Source organism: Pelobates fuscus, chromosome 13 (genome assembly GCF_036172605.1).
Source record: "Pelobates fuscus isolate aPelFus1 chromosome 13, aPelFus1.pri, whole genome shotgun sequence".
Lineage (NCBI taxonomy): Eukaryota > Metazoa > Chordata > Amphibia > Anura > Pelobatidae > Pelobates > Pelobates fuscus.
Window position 1 is genome coordinate 1,787,501 of NC_086329.1, and position 17,346 is coordinate 1,804,846.

A 17,346-nucleotide genomic window follows, 5' to 3' on the forward strand; every position below is an offset into this window, starting at 1 on the left:
CCCCAGGTATCGGACCCCCCCCAGGTATCGGTCAGTCCAGGTATTGGATCCCCCCAGGTATCGGACCCCCCCCAGTTATCGGGTCAGTCCAGGTATCGGATCCCCCCCCCCCCAGGTATCGGTCAGTCCAGGTATTGGATCCCCCCCAGGTATCGGATCTCCTCCCCCCCCCCCAGGTATCGGACCCCCCCAGGTATCGGTCAGTCCAGGTATTGGATCCCCCCTCCCCCGGTATCGGATCCCCCCCCCAGATATCAGACCCCCCCCAGATATCGGGTCAGTCCAGGTATCGGATCCCCCCGCCCCCCCAGATATCGGACCCCCCCCAGGTATCGGATCAGTCCAGGTATCGGACCCCCCAGGTATCGGACCCCCCCCAGGTATCGGTCAGTCCAGGTATTGGATCCCCCCCAGGTATCGGACCCCCCCCCCCCCGGTATCGGACCCCCCCCCCAGGTATCGGTCAGTCCAGGTATTGGATCCCCCCAGGTATCAGACCCCCCCCCCCAGGTATCGGGTCAGTCCAGGTATCGGAACCCCCCCCCCCCAGGTATCGGACCCCCCCCGGTATCGGACCCCCCCCCAGGTATCGGTCAGTCCAGGTATTGGATCCCCCCAGGTATCGGACCCCCCCCAGGTATCGGGTCAGTCCAGGTATCGGAACCCCCCCCCCCAGGTATCGGACCCCCCCGGTATCGGACCCCCCCCAGGTATCGGTCAGTCCAGGTATTGGATCCCCCCAGGTATCGGATCCCCCCAGGTATCGGGTCAGTCCAGGTATCGGAACCCCCCCCCCCAGGTATCGGTCAGTCCAGGTATTGGATCCCCCCCAGGTATCGGTATCGGTTCTCCCCCCCCGGTATCGGTCCCGGTTCTCCCCTCCCCCGGTATCGGTTCTCCCCCCCCGGTATCGGTTCCAGTTCTCCCCTCCCCCCGGTATCGGTTCCGGATCTCTCCCCCCCGGTATCGGTTCCGGTTCTCCCCCCCCGGTATCGGTTCCAGTTCTCCCCTCCCCCCGGTATCGGTTCCGGATCTCTCCCCCCCGGTATCGGTTCCGGTTCTCCCCCCCCGGTATCGGTCCCGGTTCTCCCCTCCCCCGGTTCCGGTTCTCCCCCCCCAGGTATCGGTATCGGTTCTCCCCCCCGGTATCGGTTCCGGTTCTCCCCTCCCCCCCGGTATCGGTTCCGGTTCTCCCCTCCCCCCGGTATCGGTTCCGGTTCTCTCCCCCCCGGTATCGGTTCCGGTTCTCCCCCCCCCGGTATCGGTTCCGGTTCTCACCTCCCCCCGGTATCGGTTCCGGTTCTCTCCCCCCCCGGTATCGGTTCCGGTTCTCCCCCCCCCGTATCGGTTCCGGTTCTCACCTCGCTGTCCTGGCCGCCCGGGGGGAGGGTCGGGAAGTCCAGTTTCAGGCCGTCCATGCTGCGCGCGGTCCGGTTGGGGCCTAGTCTGACAGGCCGGGTCCGAGCTGAGCGGCCGGCACCTCACACACCGCCCGCACGGCCGCCATGCTGCAGCTACAAACCGACACTGCGCGGCCCCGGGGCGGCGGCGGGAGCGCGCACCTCGAGTGCTTAGAGCTCTGCGCGGCCTCAACAAAATGGCGCCCGTGATGGCGACCTGAGGGCAGTGGATTCCTCTCTAGTGACTAGAACCTCGTCCAAATCTATCCAAAACCACAGGAACCTTCACAGAAATCCTCTGCAAATAACAAAATTACCACAAAAACCTATTCACACTTTATTTCTCTACAGTTACAATAAAGGTTAATAAAAGGTTACATTCATACCCTCCGTGTGTCCAAATACTTACGGTCTGCGCTGTATGTGAGAGGGGCGGGTGGAGGGTGGGGTTAGATCGCTGGCTGTGTCTGACCCGCCCGTGCGGTGCCTATTTCACCCATAGCAGAGAGAGGGGCGGGTGGAGGATGGGGTTAGATCGCTGGCTGTGTCTGACCCGCCCCTGCGGTGACCATTTCACCCATAGCAGAGAGAGGGGCGGGTGGAGGATGGGGTTAGATCGCTGGCTGTGTCTGACCCGCCCGTGCGGTGCCCGTTTCACCCATAGCAGAGAGAGGGGCGGGTGGAGGATGGGGTTAGAGTGCTGGCTGTGTCTGACCCACCCCTGCGGTGCCCGTTTCACCTGTTATGGTACTTTTTGAAAGTAAACCAAAATGTTCAAAGTCTATCTGTTCCTGTCCAAATCAATAAAATTAAATTGCGTATATACGCTGAAGTAATTAAGTCTGACACACGAGGTTCAGGTTAAAATAACTTCGAGAAAGTTTATTGGCAAGTGAAGAAAAAGCGGGCGCGCAGGCCCTTTTAAGAGGCATTTTGCGTCATCATTGATTATTAGAATATCAGCAAATAAACATCATCAATTGGATTAATTGTTAAGTGACGGGGTTAGTGTCTTACCTATTGGTTCGTAAAATTAAGAGGTTAGTCCCGTGCCCACCCATCAGAGGTGGGATTATTCTGGACACGGGTGGGGGACAAGGGGGTCCTAAGCGTCATTTTACACGGTCAATGATATCAGGCTTTATGTCCAGGTGCAAGGTCTCTTATGAATAGAACATTTCATTACTACTGTGTTCTGTGGCCTTCAAACTGTACTATCTTACAAGCTCTAAGGAGTAGCCAGCAAGTCTTAAGGAGTAGCCAGCACCTCCTGGTACTTGTCCTTGAAGGAAACACGGTCTTTGTCTACTGTATTAATTGGGTTGAGAAGTTCAGTCACGTAATGTAGTTTTAAAATGAACAAGTTAAGTCATGAGGACAAAATGGAGGATTGAAGAAGTCAGGTTAGGAGGACAAAATGGAGGACGAAGTCACAGTATAAAGTTAAAATGGAGTTAGTACAATAATTCAATACAAGTACAATAAAGATTTTTAATAATTCCACATCAGTCCCCCCTATGAAATGTTAGATTCTAAGAGATAAAACTTTATTATATTAGTATCAGAAGACGTGTTAACCCAAAGGCACAGAAACCCCGTGGCCGCTAGCTAGGTGTTAATGCAAAGTGCAAGGCTGTCCCTAGATCTGACCCTAATAGGCTAACCATCCGTCAGTATGGCTCTCGAACGCTTCACACCCAAGGGTATCCCATGGCAGCTAACCCACCACTTCTCCACATGGGGCCTTTACCATTCACTGACAGATGCTGTCCCTGAGCTAGTCCCTTCCTAGAATTCCTGCACTTTATCAACAAAAGGGAATGTTTGCAGCGGCAGACAGGGTGAGTTGACGTCTTGGAAGTCTTGGTCATCAACTTCGAGATGGGTGAAAGTGGGTGCCGTTTGGTCAACAGTCTTCATGCGGGATTTTCTCAGACATGGGAGGACACAACAAAAGAGAAGAGCAAGAATAAAAAGAAAAATTAGTATAGCCATACCAATCTGCATTAAAGCCTTTTGCCATCCTGTCATCCAACCAAACCATCTTTCCCAGGGATCTTTTATCCCAGAATTCCTTTTTAACTCTTCAGACAGGTCATTTAATTTTTCTATGGCTAATGTAACTTTACCATTAGGGCCTGTGTTTTCTGGGATATATGTACAACATGTCATGGTGTCGGGCAAAATTTTACAAACCCCTCCTTTCTCGGCTAAGATCATATCTAGGGCCATTCTATTCTGAAAAGTCATTTGGGATGTGGCCTGCAGCTGTTCGGCCAACCCCTGGAGGGCGTCTCTGGTGTAATTAACAAAACGCTGTTGGTTGTAATAAATATAATTTATCCAGTTTAAATTCTTGTTTGCGGTAACTATGGTAAAAATTGATTCAAATCCTGCAGCAACCTCATCTCTTGCTTTAAACTCATTGGGTACCCCCCTAGGCACCCCAATGGCATCAATGTAAATGTGAGGGTCAAAACTTCCTTTTACTGGGGCTTCACGTTTAACCTTAGTGTGGCTGGGCTCATGGGTGTTGAGGTGTGTGTCAGAGATGATGTGTATAGGCATAATGGCCTTAGTCAAAGTACACTCCCCCCACCACTCTGTGTCCATTCTGGATCTTAACTGTAAATCCCCACACAACCAGTAAATATCTCCTAATGACCTAGTGTGATGCTGCAGTAAACGTACAGGAACAGTTCGATATGTAGCACAATATCCTTCGGGAAAGTTACCCACAAATTTACCAATCCCATCGTCCATGGCATAGCAAGTGTAATTACCTTTATATATTGTAATACCATCTGGGGGTTTGACATCCTGGGTTAGGAGAGGATACTCCTTTGTCCATGCAATACATATGGACCTGTTAAAATTATAGTGATAGGCAAAAAGGCTTAAAACACATTCTTCTATATCTACTGGTAGGATTAAAGGCACGGTACCCAGGTGAGGCCGGGCACCGCCACACACATAACATGCAGTTCTATTATGCTTATTAGCATTGTATTTCATCCATTCTAACCATAGATTTACATCATTAAAACCTGTTTCAGCGGCCATGGTATCTTCAAAAGTGGGGTTAGCAATGGCCATCATGTCTTGAAAGGTCTGGATATGAGGTTTTAATGGGTTAGGGACCATATGGGTGGCCCCTTGCCACTCAGAAGAGTTGCACATATCTTTAAGGTAGAAATGCCCTAACTTTTTATAGGAACCCTTTTTCCAATACATTCCCATCACATACTGGTCTGCATCTGTTGGGCTTGGATGCTCAATGTTAAGAATTAATTTCATTGGTGTACTCCCCCCAGGCTTTCTCAAAGTCATCCTCTGGAGGAGGGATCTACCATGATCATCTACTTTAGATACGGCACTTTTTGGTTTGTAACCCCAGGCAGGCCCGGCATTCCATCCCGCCGCCCCCCAATGGTCACAATTGTGCCCCCATTGCTTGTCAACTACACAAACATATGGGTCTTTCGAATGAGGGATATCTCTATAGATGCTCTGGATTTGTGGTGTGGGAAATGGGCATTCTACAATATCACAGTAGTCAAAGGTATAAGTAGCCACCTGGGTGCATGATGAATTATACCAGAAGGTGTACCCACTAATGTCTTTGGTAATGGCTACTTGCTGGGCCTTCATAAGGCTAATTAAGGGGAAGATGTACCAGAGATACATGTTTGTGCGATATTCGCCTCCTCTGGGGCAGGAGATTTCTTGCAGTGGGAAGCGTGGATCCAATTTGGCCTACCGGCCAATTTGACGGAGATTGCGGTAATCAGGAGAACTTGGAATGGACCGTCAAATCTCGGTTCTAGGGTATTTTTCCGCACAAACTTCTTAACCAGGACCCAATCTCCGGGGAGTAGGTTATGGGAACCTGTATCCAATTCGGGATCTGGAATTGAAGAGAAAACTTGGGCATGTATTTTGTTTAGGACATTTGCAAGTTCAGTTACATAGTCTACTAAAACATCTGATTGGAGTTGCAACTGCTGCGGATAATAACAACCTAGTCTGGGTGCTGTCCCAAATAGAACCTCATATGGGGACAGTGAATGCTTCCCTCTAGGTGTGTGCCTAACACTGAATAGAGCTATTGGTAGGCTTTCTGGCCAGGGCATCTTTGTTTCTTGTGACATTTTTAACATTCTGGTTTTTAGAGTGCCATTCATGCGCTCCACTTTACCACTACTTTGTGGGTGGTAAGGGGTATGGAAGGCTAGAGTCACCCCTAGAGCAGTCCAAATTTCTTTAGTCACAGTTGCTGTAAAGGCTGGGCCTTGATCACTCTCAATGACTTCTGGGAGTCCGAATCTGCATACAATATCTGTAATTAGGCGCTTTGCGGTTGTCTTTGCAGTGATATTGGCCACTGGGTAGGCTTCTGGCCAGCCTGAGAACATGTCCACTATTACTAGTGCATATTCATGGGGCCCACTCTTGGGCATTTGGATGTGGTCAATTTGAATTCGTTGGAAGGGGTACATGGGCTTTGCCAGGTTCTTTGCAGGCACCTTGACTGGTCTTCCCGGGTTGCATTTTGCACAAATTACACAGGCTTTGCAGAAGTTGCTTATCAATGTTGTGATTCCGGGTGCTTCATAATACTTCTGTATGAGGGCGGCCATCAGTTCTTTTGACAGGTGTGCAGGCCCATGTGCCCATTGGACCACTGCTGGGTATAAATTTCTGGGAAGACAAAATTTGAAGTTGTTGTAATATATTCCGTCCTTTTGGACAGCTCCTTTCTTTTTCCATTTCTGGATTTCCTCAGGAGTGACTGCAGCTTGTTGTTCTTGTAAGATTCGCAAATCAGTAGGAAGAGTTTGCAAAGCAAAAATAGGGACTTCTTCTTCTTCTTCTTCTTCTTGTCCGGACACTTCTTCATCCACTTCCTGCAGATCCCTGGCCGCTAACTTAGCAGCTTGATCAGCCAAATGGTTGCCCTTTGCTTCATCTGTATCCAATTTCCCATGGGCCTTAACTTTCAAAACGGCCACTTCTTTGGGGAGTAGGAGGGCATCCATTAGCTCCTTGATTGCAGTGCTGTGTTTGACTGGTGTACCGGCGGTGGTAAGAAATCCTCTAGTCTTCCAAATTAGGCCGAAGTCATGTGCCACACCCAGAGCATATCTTGAATCTGTATAGATGTTGGCACGTTTTCCTTCGGAAATTTTGCATGCTGAAGTCAGAGCCTGTAATTCAGCTTCTTGCGCAGACATTGCTGGCGGTAAGGATGATGATTTAATGACTTCATCTGTTGTGGTTACGGCATATCCTGTGTGATATGTTCCTCCTTCATCGGCATATCTCGATCCGTCCACAAACAGGGTAAAATCCGGATCTGGTAATGGGTTCTCATGCACAGTTGGTAAGTGCACTGTTTCCATTTTCATCTGTTCAAAACAGTCATGAGGTGTTTCTGGGTCATAATCATTCTTTATGACCAGATCTTGGAATTCCTTTTCCAGGAAATGGCGTGGCCATGCTTCTAGAAGGTCAGTTGTTGGGTATTTGACAATACCATTTTCCTGTAGCTGTTCTTCGTTCATGGTGGCCCATAGTTTTGCCATGGGCCCAAGATCATTCCATGACCTTGTCTTCAACTTGGTAACAGGAATATGTGGGATAGCAGTATCCCAATGACGGTAAAGGTAGGTAAGTTGTTGAGGTAGCTGGATCAAGACCATGCTATTGCCTTCAGAGTCACAATAGAAGTCTTGTGCAGTGAGCTTTACATCGGTCCGGTGGTAAAGCTCATCTTCATAGCAAGGTTCAGGAGTAATGTTCGGTTTGTACCACATGGTGCAGAAGGCGTGATCTGGGCCTTCACAGAGAGGTTTTTCGCCTTCATAAAATGTTAAATGTGGATGCATGACTTTCTTGATACATCCACAGAGCAGGTGAATGTAGGTTTCATCCGTGATAAATCCATAATAGATACCCCCCTCAGGGAGTGGAAGAAGAGTGGACGGATTAAGCACTTGACATCTTTGTATGGAAATGTTGTCAGGCAAAAGAAGATGACACTGTAAGCGCAGATGTCTGGCTGGAGACACGTGCTTGAGCTGGACTTGGTTGATGATGGCAGAAATGTCATGAGGGGCCAAAACAACCAGAGGGTGGCCAAGGACCAGGTCTGAGGTTCTTTCTATGAGTTCTCTCGCAGCAAAAACAGCCCTGAGACAGGAAGGAGTCCCTCTGGCCACAATGTCCAGTTGACATGAGAAATATCCAATAGGCCTCTGGCGGCCTCTTGAGTCATTAGTTTGGGTGAGGACTCCTGTAGCATGGCCTTGTCTTTCAGAGACGAATAATTTGAAAGGTTTGGAGTAGTCAGGTAGGCCCAAGGCAGGAGCTGAAGCAATGGCACGTTTTAAAGCATCGAAATTGTCCAGGGCGTCATTGGTCAGACAAAACGGGTCAGACTTAAGAGCGTCATAGAGAGGTTGCATAAGCAGAGAGGCTTCTGGGATCCATGCTCTGCAGTAGGAAATGAGGCCTAGGAAGGCATGAAGAGACTTTGAAGTCCTCGGAGGTGGAATGTCCAGAACAGCTCTTACCCGGTCCCGAGTAAGATGTCTGGTACCTTGAGATAGGCAATGTCCAAGGAAGATCACTGAAGATTGACAGAATTGTAGCTTGATGAGTGAAGCTTTGCATCCCTGTTCTGCCAAATAGGAAAGAAGACTGATTGAACACCTTTCAGTAGTGGGAATATCATCTCCACACAGCAGTAGATCATCCACATACTGAAGTAGGACAACTTCTGGGTGCTCAGCTTGCCATGGGTCAAGGATGGTGCCCATGGCCTTAGCAAATTGACTTGGAGAATTTTGTGCCCCTTGGGGCATGACAGTCCAGGTATACTGTTGCATTTCATGAGTGAAAGCAAACAGGTATTGACAGGATGGGTCCAGTGGGACACTGAAAAAGGCATTGGCCAGGTCAATAACTGTGAAGAATTTTGCAGATGGTGGGACTCCGGAGAGCAGAGTATGAGGATTTGGTACAAGAGGGGTGTCTAGGACGGTAGCTTCATTAACAGCACGGAGATCCTGAACCATCCTGTACTTCTCTGGCTCACCCTTTGGAGTTTTCTTTTTCACAGGAAATAACGGGGTGTTGCATTCAGATTTACATTTGACAAGGGCACCCTTCCCCAAGAGTGCCTTGATGTGGACAGAAATTGCAGCAGACTGTGCTGGTTTTAATGGATATTGTGGTTTTCTTGGTAACTTAGCTCCTGAAATAAGCTTTACCACCACAGGGGGAACATTTAGGTGACCTATGTCCTCTGGGCCTGAGGACCATAACTTAGCGGGCACCTGTGTTTTTAATTCCTCTGGGAAATTGGACCTTAATTCTGCTGCCTCCTCACGGGGCTTTTCTATATGCAGCATCAGAGGCAAAGAGCATAGGGCTGAAGTGTCTGATACAGACAGAGGTGTAAACATTTCTACCTGCCCATCCGGGGTAAAGGTGATGGATGCTTGCAGGCGTGAGAGAACATCAGCACCTAACAGGTTAATGGGGCATGTGGAGGATACTACAAAGCGAGCAAGCAGGCTAGAGCCAACTCGTAGTGGAGTTGTTAAAGGGCTACGTCTTGGCTGGCCATCCACTCCAACACAAGAGACATCAATACTGGACAGGAAGGATGGGTCTGGCAGGTCTTGTTCTCGTAGAACACTACGGGCTGCACCTGTGTCAACTAGAAATGTAGTAGGATGGTCTTCAATGGGCAAAGTCACTGTGGCAAGTGGCCCTCCCTTATCCCCTGTAGACGCTGCCATTACAGGGATTACAGACACAGGCTTGCCAGTTTCCTAATCATCTGGTTCTTCAATAATTGGAATCTTTTTCTCGGTCTTGGGGCCTGGGGCAGATTTAGAGAACTTTCTGGGTGCCCCAGGTTCCTTTTTAGGTTCCGGACAATCACTTCTGTAGTGTCCCTGAGCCCCACAATTAAAACAAGTTACATCCTCTAGCTTGGCACCCTTGGTGCCAGAGGTGATGGGGGTAGCGCGGGCCACCATGAGTGGAGCTGGATTGGGTCTTCTTGGGGTCTGAACAGATTCCAGACCTCTAGCAACTAAAAGCAGGGTATCCAAGGGAACAACCTTGTATTCAGGACGTGCAGCAATGATTCCCTTGCGTATAGAGTCTTTAACACCTTGGACAAACGCACCTGACAGCATTTGTGAATGAATCTTGTCAGTAAGATCAAACCCCAAATCTGTGAACATTTGATACAGCCTTGCATGAAACCTTTCCACTGATTCTCCTTTATCTTGAATAACATCAGTAAGGCCAGCAGCCTGATCCGCAAGTTTGTCCTTAGCCCATTCTCTTAATTGGGTGCAAAAAGTTACTCCGGAGGGGTAATCAACGTCACTGCCGAGCAGATCCGTACTGAGGTGTCGGGCCATGCTTGGCCAATATGCATCCCCTGCTTTTATAGCACAAATGCTCAGTAGATCACGCCATGCTGCGGAATAAGTCTTTTGAATTTGAACTATCCCTCGGTAGAAGGGCATAGGCTGTTTTTCTGGGTCAGGGAGTGATTTCATTAGAGCACTAGCTTGAGTGGGATTGAAAGCAACATATTTAGGAGGGGCCTGTTCTCCCCGACCCTTGTGGCCAAAGGGGTCATCGATAGAACGATGAGTTGGGGCTCCCGCGGCAAGCTCCGATGAGACATGGGACACCCTGTCCATCTCGTCATCATCGAATTCTATGATATTGGCTCTTTTGCGTGGTGCAGGGCCTGAATGAGGTGAAAGGATCGGTGGTTGGGAACGAGCCCCAGATGCAGGGGTGGCTAGCGAGTCATAACCTGGGGATAGGTAGTCACCGGGAATTACCGGCATCAGGGCCGAACTGGGGGCCGCCATATTGGTGGCCGGAGAAGGTACTACATTAGGGTTAAGGGAAGAAGTGGCGGCCATGTTGGAAGAGGGCACATCCGGGGCAGACTGTGCCGGACTGGGCATGACTGGAACCTGGGGCGTGGCTTGGGGAGTGGGGAGTGGATATCCGGGATAGGGCAGGGCCATGGGATATGGGAAGGGGTAGGGCCAGGCTGGGGAGGGGAAGGAGGTGGGGTATTGAGCTGGGGTGGAGATGGGAGGGAACGGAGAGGGATTGGTAGGGGTGGGTGTAGAGGGAGGAGCCGGGGCAAGGGCGGAGGAGGTGGTTAGTTGGGTGGAAGAAGAGAGGAGGGGGTCATGAACAGAGAGAGAGTGTAGGGCAGGAATGGCAGATGAAATGTTAGGGGAAGGTATAGCAGGTAGCGTAGGGATGGATGAGGATGATGGGAATGTTAAAGATGGGGCAGGGGAAAAGAAAGATCCATCAGAATTCAGGACCGGGCAGACAGGGGAGGTGATGGGATGGGTATTGGGAGTGGGGAACATAGTCAGCTGGCTATCACTAATTGCTGACTGAACCTTGGGGATAGACATTCCCTGGGCGCCGGTTTTGGGCGCTGGCTGAGGATAGACCCCAGCAACACAATTATTATGATACACAAACAATTTCACACCTTTGTGATTTATCTCTTCCTCAACCCAACCTTCTAGCTGAATAGCCTTCGCTACTCTATACCATGCTTCAGCAGTCTTTAATAAACCATTATCTGTAAGTTTGCCTTTCTTTTCTGTCAGTAACCTACGCCAACTTTCTGGTTGCAATCTTCCACATGTCGGTACAGCAATTCTACATACTTTTGCAATCTTTTCAACACCTTTAACCATTTCCTCACCCTCTCTGTCTTCGACTAAATCACATGCTAACCAGCCCTTACTGGGCTTGCTTAAATCCTGTCCCATAATCCCTTTACCCCTATACCAGCGTCCTAGATATAGGGAGAGAGAAGGAAAACTGAACAAGAACGTCTACAATGCTCGACTGCCACCCGAGAATCGTGGGACTTTCTCAGGTGCGTCTTCCCAAAACGTAGACTAGTCACTGAATCCGCCTACCCGGGGTGGTAGACACGGATTGGAGCGAGGTGAGAAGTGTGTGACCAATCACTTCTCTTTCAAGAGAAATGGGAGTGGATAGTATAATAATATAGGAAGTTTAGAAAAGATGAAAGGCAAGGAAAAATCCTTAGAGACAGACACAGGAGTTCATGAGACTCCTAATAAAACAGACAAGACAACAATACAATTGAAATACAGTGCATGCATTACAGTTCAAATAAAATCAACAATAATCCCTTTCCTTCTACATGTGCTTACTCCAAAGTCACCTTTCTCAACCTCGTAGTGTCCCCGCTCGGAGAACGACTTTCATAAGTCTCACTACCAGCGGCCAAGGATAACAGCTAACACCGGTCCGAAATCCTTTCCAGCCTCCCTCTACTCTGCAGTCCACAAGAATGTGGCCACGTCTATCCTCACTCCCGTAGTGCCCCTATAAAACCCACTTATAAGTCTCACTACCACGTGATGCGAAAAACAAGCAATACCTGCCTGAATTCCCCCAGGAAACAAAGTCCCCTGCCACAAGGCTAAGTCTCCTACCACGATTAAATAATCAGTGGACCTTCAGCTCAACTAGAGCCGAAGGGTCCGGGTCAGGACGTCCCCAACTCAACTAGAGCTGGATGGTCCGGGTCAGGACGTCCCCAACTCAACTAGAGCTGGATAGTCCGAACGCGCACAGTGAAGCTAGCTAGGCTATCAAAGTGACACAAACTTGGATCACAGGAAACTATGATTCTACACAGATCCCACAGTTCCACAAACTTCTTTTTCCTTACAGCCACAGCCACGAGGCTCCTAAAAGAAGTAAACAGGCAAAGAAGACCCCCCAGGAACACATCCACGGGTCAACCCCTCTTTTTCCTTACAACCACAGCACCGTGGTTCCTAAAAGAGGTAAAACAGGCAACAGAAGACCCCCCAGGAACACATCCACGGGTCAACCCCCCTTTATCCCAAAAGGGGTAAAATACAAACAGATAGACAGACACACAGAAGACCCAGGCAAGTCCCCTCAGGTCCACCCCCCTTTATCCCAAAAAGGGGAAAACAAGCAAGACAGAACCCCAGGCAAATCCCCTGCAGGTCCACCCCCCCTTTATCTCAAAATGGGGAAACAGGCAAACAATTCAAACACAATTCAAACACACCCAGGCAACAGATAGACTAAAATGCAGGTAAACAAGTGAGTAACGAGACACCGGGCAAGATATTACCTGTCTTTGATGTCCTCCCGGGAAGCAGTCACAGACACGTGGACGGGTCAATCAAAGGGGCCGGAACGTACCGGTGGCTCTGCAGAAGTCTCTACCGTGTATCTGGAGGTGATCAATCTCCCTTCCTTCCCCCTGGATTCCTCCGTCCACCCTTGTCTTCCTTAGGACGGCTCACCGGCCGGACATAGCCCGATGCCCCACGTTGGGCGCCAAGTTGTTATGGTACTTTTTGAAAGTAAACCAAAATGTTCAAAGTCTATCTGTTCCTGTCCAAATCAATAAAATTAAATTGCGTATATACGCTGAAGTAATTAAGTCTGACACACGAGGTTCAGGTTAAAATAACTTCGAGAAAGTTTATTGGCAAGTGAAGAAAAAGCGGGCGCGCAGGCCCTTTTAAGAGGCATTTTGCGTCATCATTGATTATTAGAATATCAGCAAATAAACATCATCAATTGGATTAATTGTTAAGTGACGGGGTTAGTGTCTTACCTATTGGTTCGTAAAATTAAGAGGTTAGTCCCGTGCCCACCCATCAGAGGTGGGATTATTCTGGACACGGGTGGGGGACAAGGGGGTCCTAAGCGTCATTTTACACGGTCAATGATATCAGGCTTTATGTCCAGGTGCAAGGTCTCTTATGAATAGAACATTTCATTACTACTGTGTTCTGTGGCCTTCAAACTGTACTATCTTACAAGCTCTAAGGAGTAGCCAGCAAGTCTTAAGGAGTAGCCAGCACCTCCTGGTACTTGTCCTTGAAGGAAACACGGTCTTTGTCTACTGTATTAATTGGGTTGAGAAGTTCAGTCACGTAATGTAGTTTTAAAATGAACAAGTTAAGTCATGAGGACAAAATGGAGGATTGAAGAAGTCAGGTTAGGAGGACAAAATGGAGGACGAAGTCACAGTATAAAGTTAAAATGGAGTTAGTACAATAATTCAATACAAGTACAATAAAGATTTTTAATAATTCCACATCACACCCATAGCAGAGAGAGGGGCGGGTGCAGGATGGGGTTAGATTGCTGGCTGTGTCTGACCCACCCCTGCGGTGACCATTTCACCCATTGCAGAGAGAGGGGCGGGTGGAGGATGGGGTTAGATTGCTGGCTGTGTCTGACCCGCTCCTGCGGTGCCCGTTTCTCCCATAGCAGAGAGAGGGGCGGGTGGAGGATGGGGTTAGATTGCTGGCTGTGTCTGACCCGCCCCTGCGGTGACCATTTCACCCATAGCAGAGAGAGGGGCGGGTGGAGGATGGGGTTAGATCGCTGGCTGTGTCTGACCCGCCCGTGCGGTGCCTATTTCACCCATAGCAGAGAGAGGGGCGGGTGGAGGGTGGGGTTAGATCGCTGGCTTGTCTGACCCGCCCCTGCGGTGCCCATTTCACCCATAGCAGAGAAAGGGGTAGGTGGAGGATGGGGTTAGATTGCTGGCTGTGTCTGACCCGCCCGTGCGGTGCCCGTTTCAACCATAGCAGAGAGAGGGGCGGGTGGAGGATGGGGTTAGATTGCTGGCTGTGTCTGACCCACCCCTGCGGTGCCCGTTTCACCCGTAGCAGAGAGAGGCGCGGGTGGAGGATGGGGATAGATTGCTGGCTTGTCTGACCCGCCCCTGCGGTGCCCATTTCACCCATACCAGAGAAAGGGGTAGGTGGAGGATGGGGTTAGATTGCTGGCCGTGTCTGACCCGCTCCTGCAGTGCCCGTTTCACCCATAGCAGAGAGAGGGGCGGGTGGAGGATGGGGTTAGATTGCTGTCTAGTCTGACCCGCCCGTGCGGTGCTAGTTTCACCCATAGCAGAGAGAGGGGCGGGTGGAGAATGGGGTTAGATCGCTGGCTGAGTCTGACCCGCTCTTGCGGTGCCCGTTTCACCCATTGCAGAGAGAGGGGCGGGTGGAGGATGGGGTTAGAGTGCTGGGTGTGTCTGACCCGCCCCAGCGGTGCCATTTTCACCCATAGCAGAGAGAGGGGCGGGTGGAGGATGGGGTTAGATTGCTGGCTGTGTCTGACCCACCCCTGCGGTGCCCGTTTCACCCATTGCAGAGAGAGGGGCGGGTGGAGGATGGGGTTAGATTGCTGGCTGTCTGACCCGCCTGTGCGGTGCCCGTTTCACCCATAGCAGAGAGAGGGGCGGGTGGAGGATTGGATTAGATTGCTGGCTGAGTCTGAGCCGCTATTGCGGTGCCCATTTCACCCATTGCAGAGAGAGGGGCGGGTGGAGGATGGGGTTAGATTGCTGTCTAGTCTGACCCTCCCGCGCGGTGCTAGTTTCACCCATAGCAGAGAGAGGGGCGGGTGGAGGATGGGGTTAGATTGCTGGCTGAGTCTGACCCGCTCCTGCGGTGCCCGTTTCACCCATAGCAGAGAGAGGGGCGGGTGGAGGATGGGGTTAGATTGCTGGCTGTGTCTGACCCGCTCCTGCGGTGCCCGTTTCACCCATTGCAGAGAGAGGGGCGGGTGGAGGATGGGGTTAGATTGCAGGCTGTGTCTGACCCGCCCGTGCGGTGCCCGTTTCACCCATAGCAGAGAGAGGGGCGGGTGGAGGATGGGGTTAGATTGCTGGCTGTGTCTGACACACCCCTGCGGTGCCCGTTTCACCCGTAGCAGAGAGAGGCGCGGGTGGAGGATGGGGATAGATTGCTGGCTGTGTCTGACCCACCCCTGCGGTGCCCGTTTCACCCATAGCAAAGAGAGGGGCGGGTGGAGGATGGGGTTAGATTGCAGGCTGTGTCTGACCCACCCGTGCGGTGCCCGTTTCACCCATAGCAGAGAGAGGGGCGGGTGGAGGATGGGGTTAGATTGCTGGCTGTGTCTGACCCACCCCTGCGGTGCCCGTTTCACCCGTAGCAGAGAGAGGCGCGGGTGGAGGATGGGGATAGATTGCTGGCTGTGTCTGACCCACCCCTGCGGTGCCCGTTTCACCCATTGCAGAGAGAGGGGCGGGTGGAGGATGGGGTTAGATTGCTGGCTGTGTCTGACCCGCCCGTGCGGTGCCCGTTTCACCCATAGCAGAGAGAGGGGCGGGTGGAGGATGGGGTTAGATTGCTGGCTGTGTCTGACCCACCCCTGCGGTGCCCGTTTCACCCGTAGCAGAGAGAGGCGCGGGTGGAGGATGGGGATAGATTGCTGGCTGTGTCTGACCCACCCCTGCGGTGCCCGTTTCACCCATTGCAGAGAGAGGGGCGGGTGGAGGATGGGGTTAGATTGCTGGCTGTGCCTGACCCACCCGTGCGGTGCCCGTTTCACCCATAGCAGAGAGAGGGGCGGGTGGAGGATGGGGTTAGATCGCTGGCTGTGTCTGACCCACCCCTGCGGTGCCCGTTTCACCCATAGCAGAGAGAGGGGCGGGTGGAGGATGGGGTTAGATTGCTGGCTGTGTCTGACCCACCCCTGCGGTGCCATTTTCACCCATAGCAGAGAGAGGGGTGGGTGGAGGATGGGGTTAGAGTGCAGACTGTGGCGCTGGTAACGGTGTAGTCTGACCCACTCCTGTGGTGCCTGTTTCACCATGGACCTGGCGTTTATCCACAGCTGCTTTATACTCACACTCCTGCCCACGGTACACATGCAGAACCTACAAATACTCTACCGGAAACCTTAAAATATTAATTAACTGCTGCGTCCCCTTCCCCCAATGCCACCAAAACCACCACCGGCCATTCATTTACACAGATCATATGAAATAATTGCACCATTGCTGTTAGAAGTAGGTTTTACATTACAACGTGCCAAGGACCAGTGTTGACCTCTGGCCATTATGGCAGATTGTGCTCTGAGGATCCATTCTAAAAATTGAATGACTCTATAACTGCATTAGCCTAACAAAGCTAAACAGGACATGTCTTGCACAGTGTTGGACTGCAATGACGATAAACTTTATATAGACAGACTCCGAGGTCTTCCTAACAAAGCCTTCTGCATTGTACCTGGCAGCCATACTGCTGTGGGATGGACAGACTGGCAGTGATAATGGTGTCAGACAGATGGATTGCTGAACGACAAGTCTGGATTCTTTGGAAAACACTGCCCGTCAGCCAGCATGAAATCCATTTGTCACAGGCAGGACCCACAATACTTTCTGTGACAACTCCCCCGCTACATCGCAGCACTTTCGCACACGGTCAGAAAAATCCCTATATATATACTGGCAGAGCGGTATAGAAGGATAGTTTTTCATCGGTCTAAGCGGACTTCCGAAAAGAAAGGTATCCAGCACTCCTTCATATTGAAGGCTGGCGAATGTTAATTTAAATGGCACCCTTTTGTATACAGTAACTGATCCACTTTAAGTAGTGGAAATATTTTATAGAATACCATTCCCAAACGATGCAGCGGACTGGCAGGTGATATCCGAAACAAGACAGAGTGCTCAGCCGACACTCTCAGAGTGCCAATCTGCCTAGCTTAGTGGAGCTAAATGGATGTTCTTGCAAGGACACTATGAAAGCAGATATGCTGTCAAACCAACCATTCTAAAAGCAGTTTGACCAATTACTGTGTGAAGGCACAAAGGCATTGCTGGCACCATAACCACTACAGCAGGACATTTTTATTGAAAGATTAAAATCGAACCTGCAGTTATTGTACGCTGGCCTTTCATTTGCTTCTATTTGGATTGCCTTTAATATAAACATGGAGCTAGCATAACCATATACATATTACATTACAGGTTAGGGATACCTCCACTGGCCACTCCTCAGATGGCTGCTACAGGTGCTTCCTG

At 50.5% G+C, this 17,346-nt stretch overlaps 1 protein-coding gene across 2 annotated transcripts in view; it reads right to left on the bottom strand.

The window, feature by feature from the left end:
• STYX (serine/threonine/tyrosine interacting protein) overlaps positions 1-1,552 on the bottom strand; it is a 74,553-nt gene extending 73,001 nt beyond the window's left edge. For both annotated transcript variants that reach the window (XR_010086310.1, XM_063440202.1), the window contains exon 1: positions 1,362-1,552. Coding sequence is in view for 1 of the 2 variants with exons in the window: in XM_063440202.1 (XP_063296272.1) it covers positions 1,362-1,418 (57 nt within the window). In the remaining variant the exon portion in view is untranslated. The remainder of the gene's footprint in view (positions 1-1,361) is intronic.
• Positions 1,553-17,346: the final 15,794 nt, after the last annotated feature.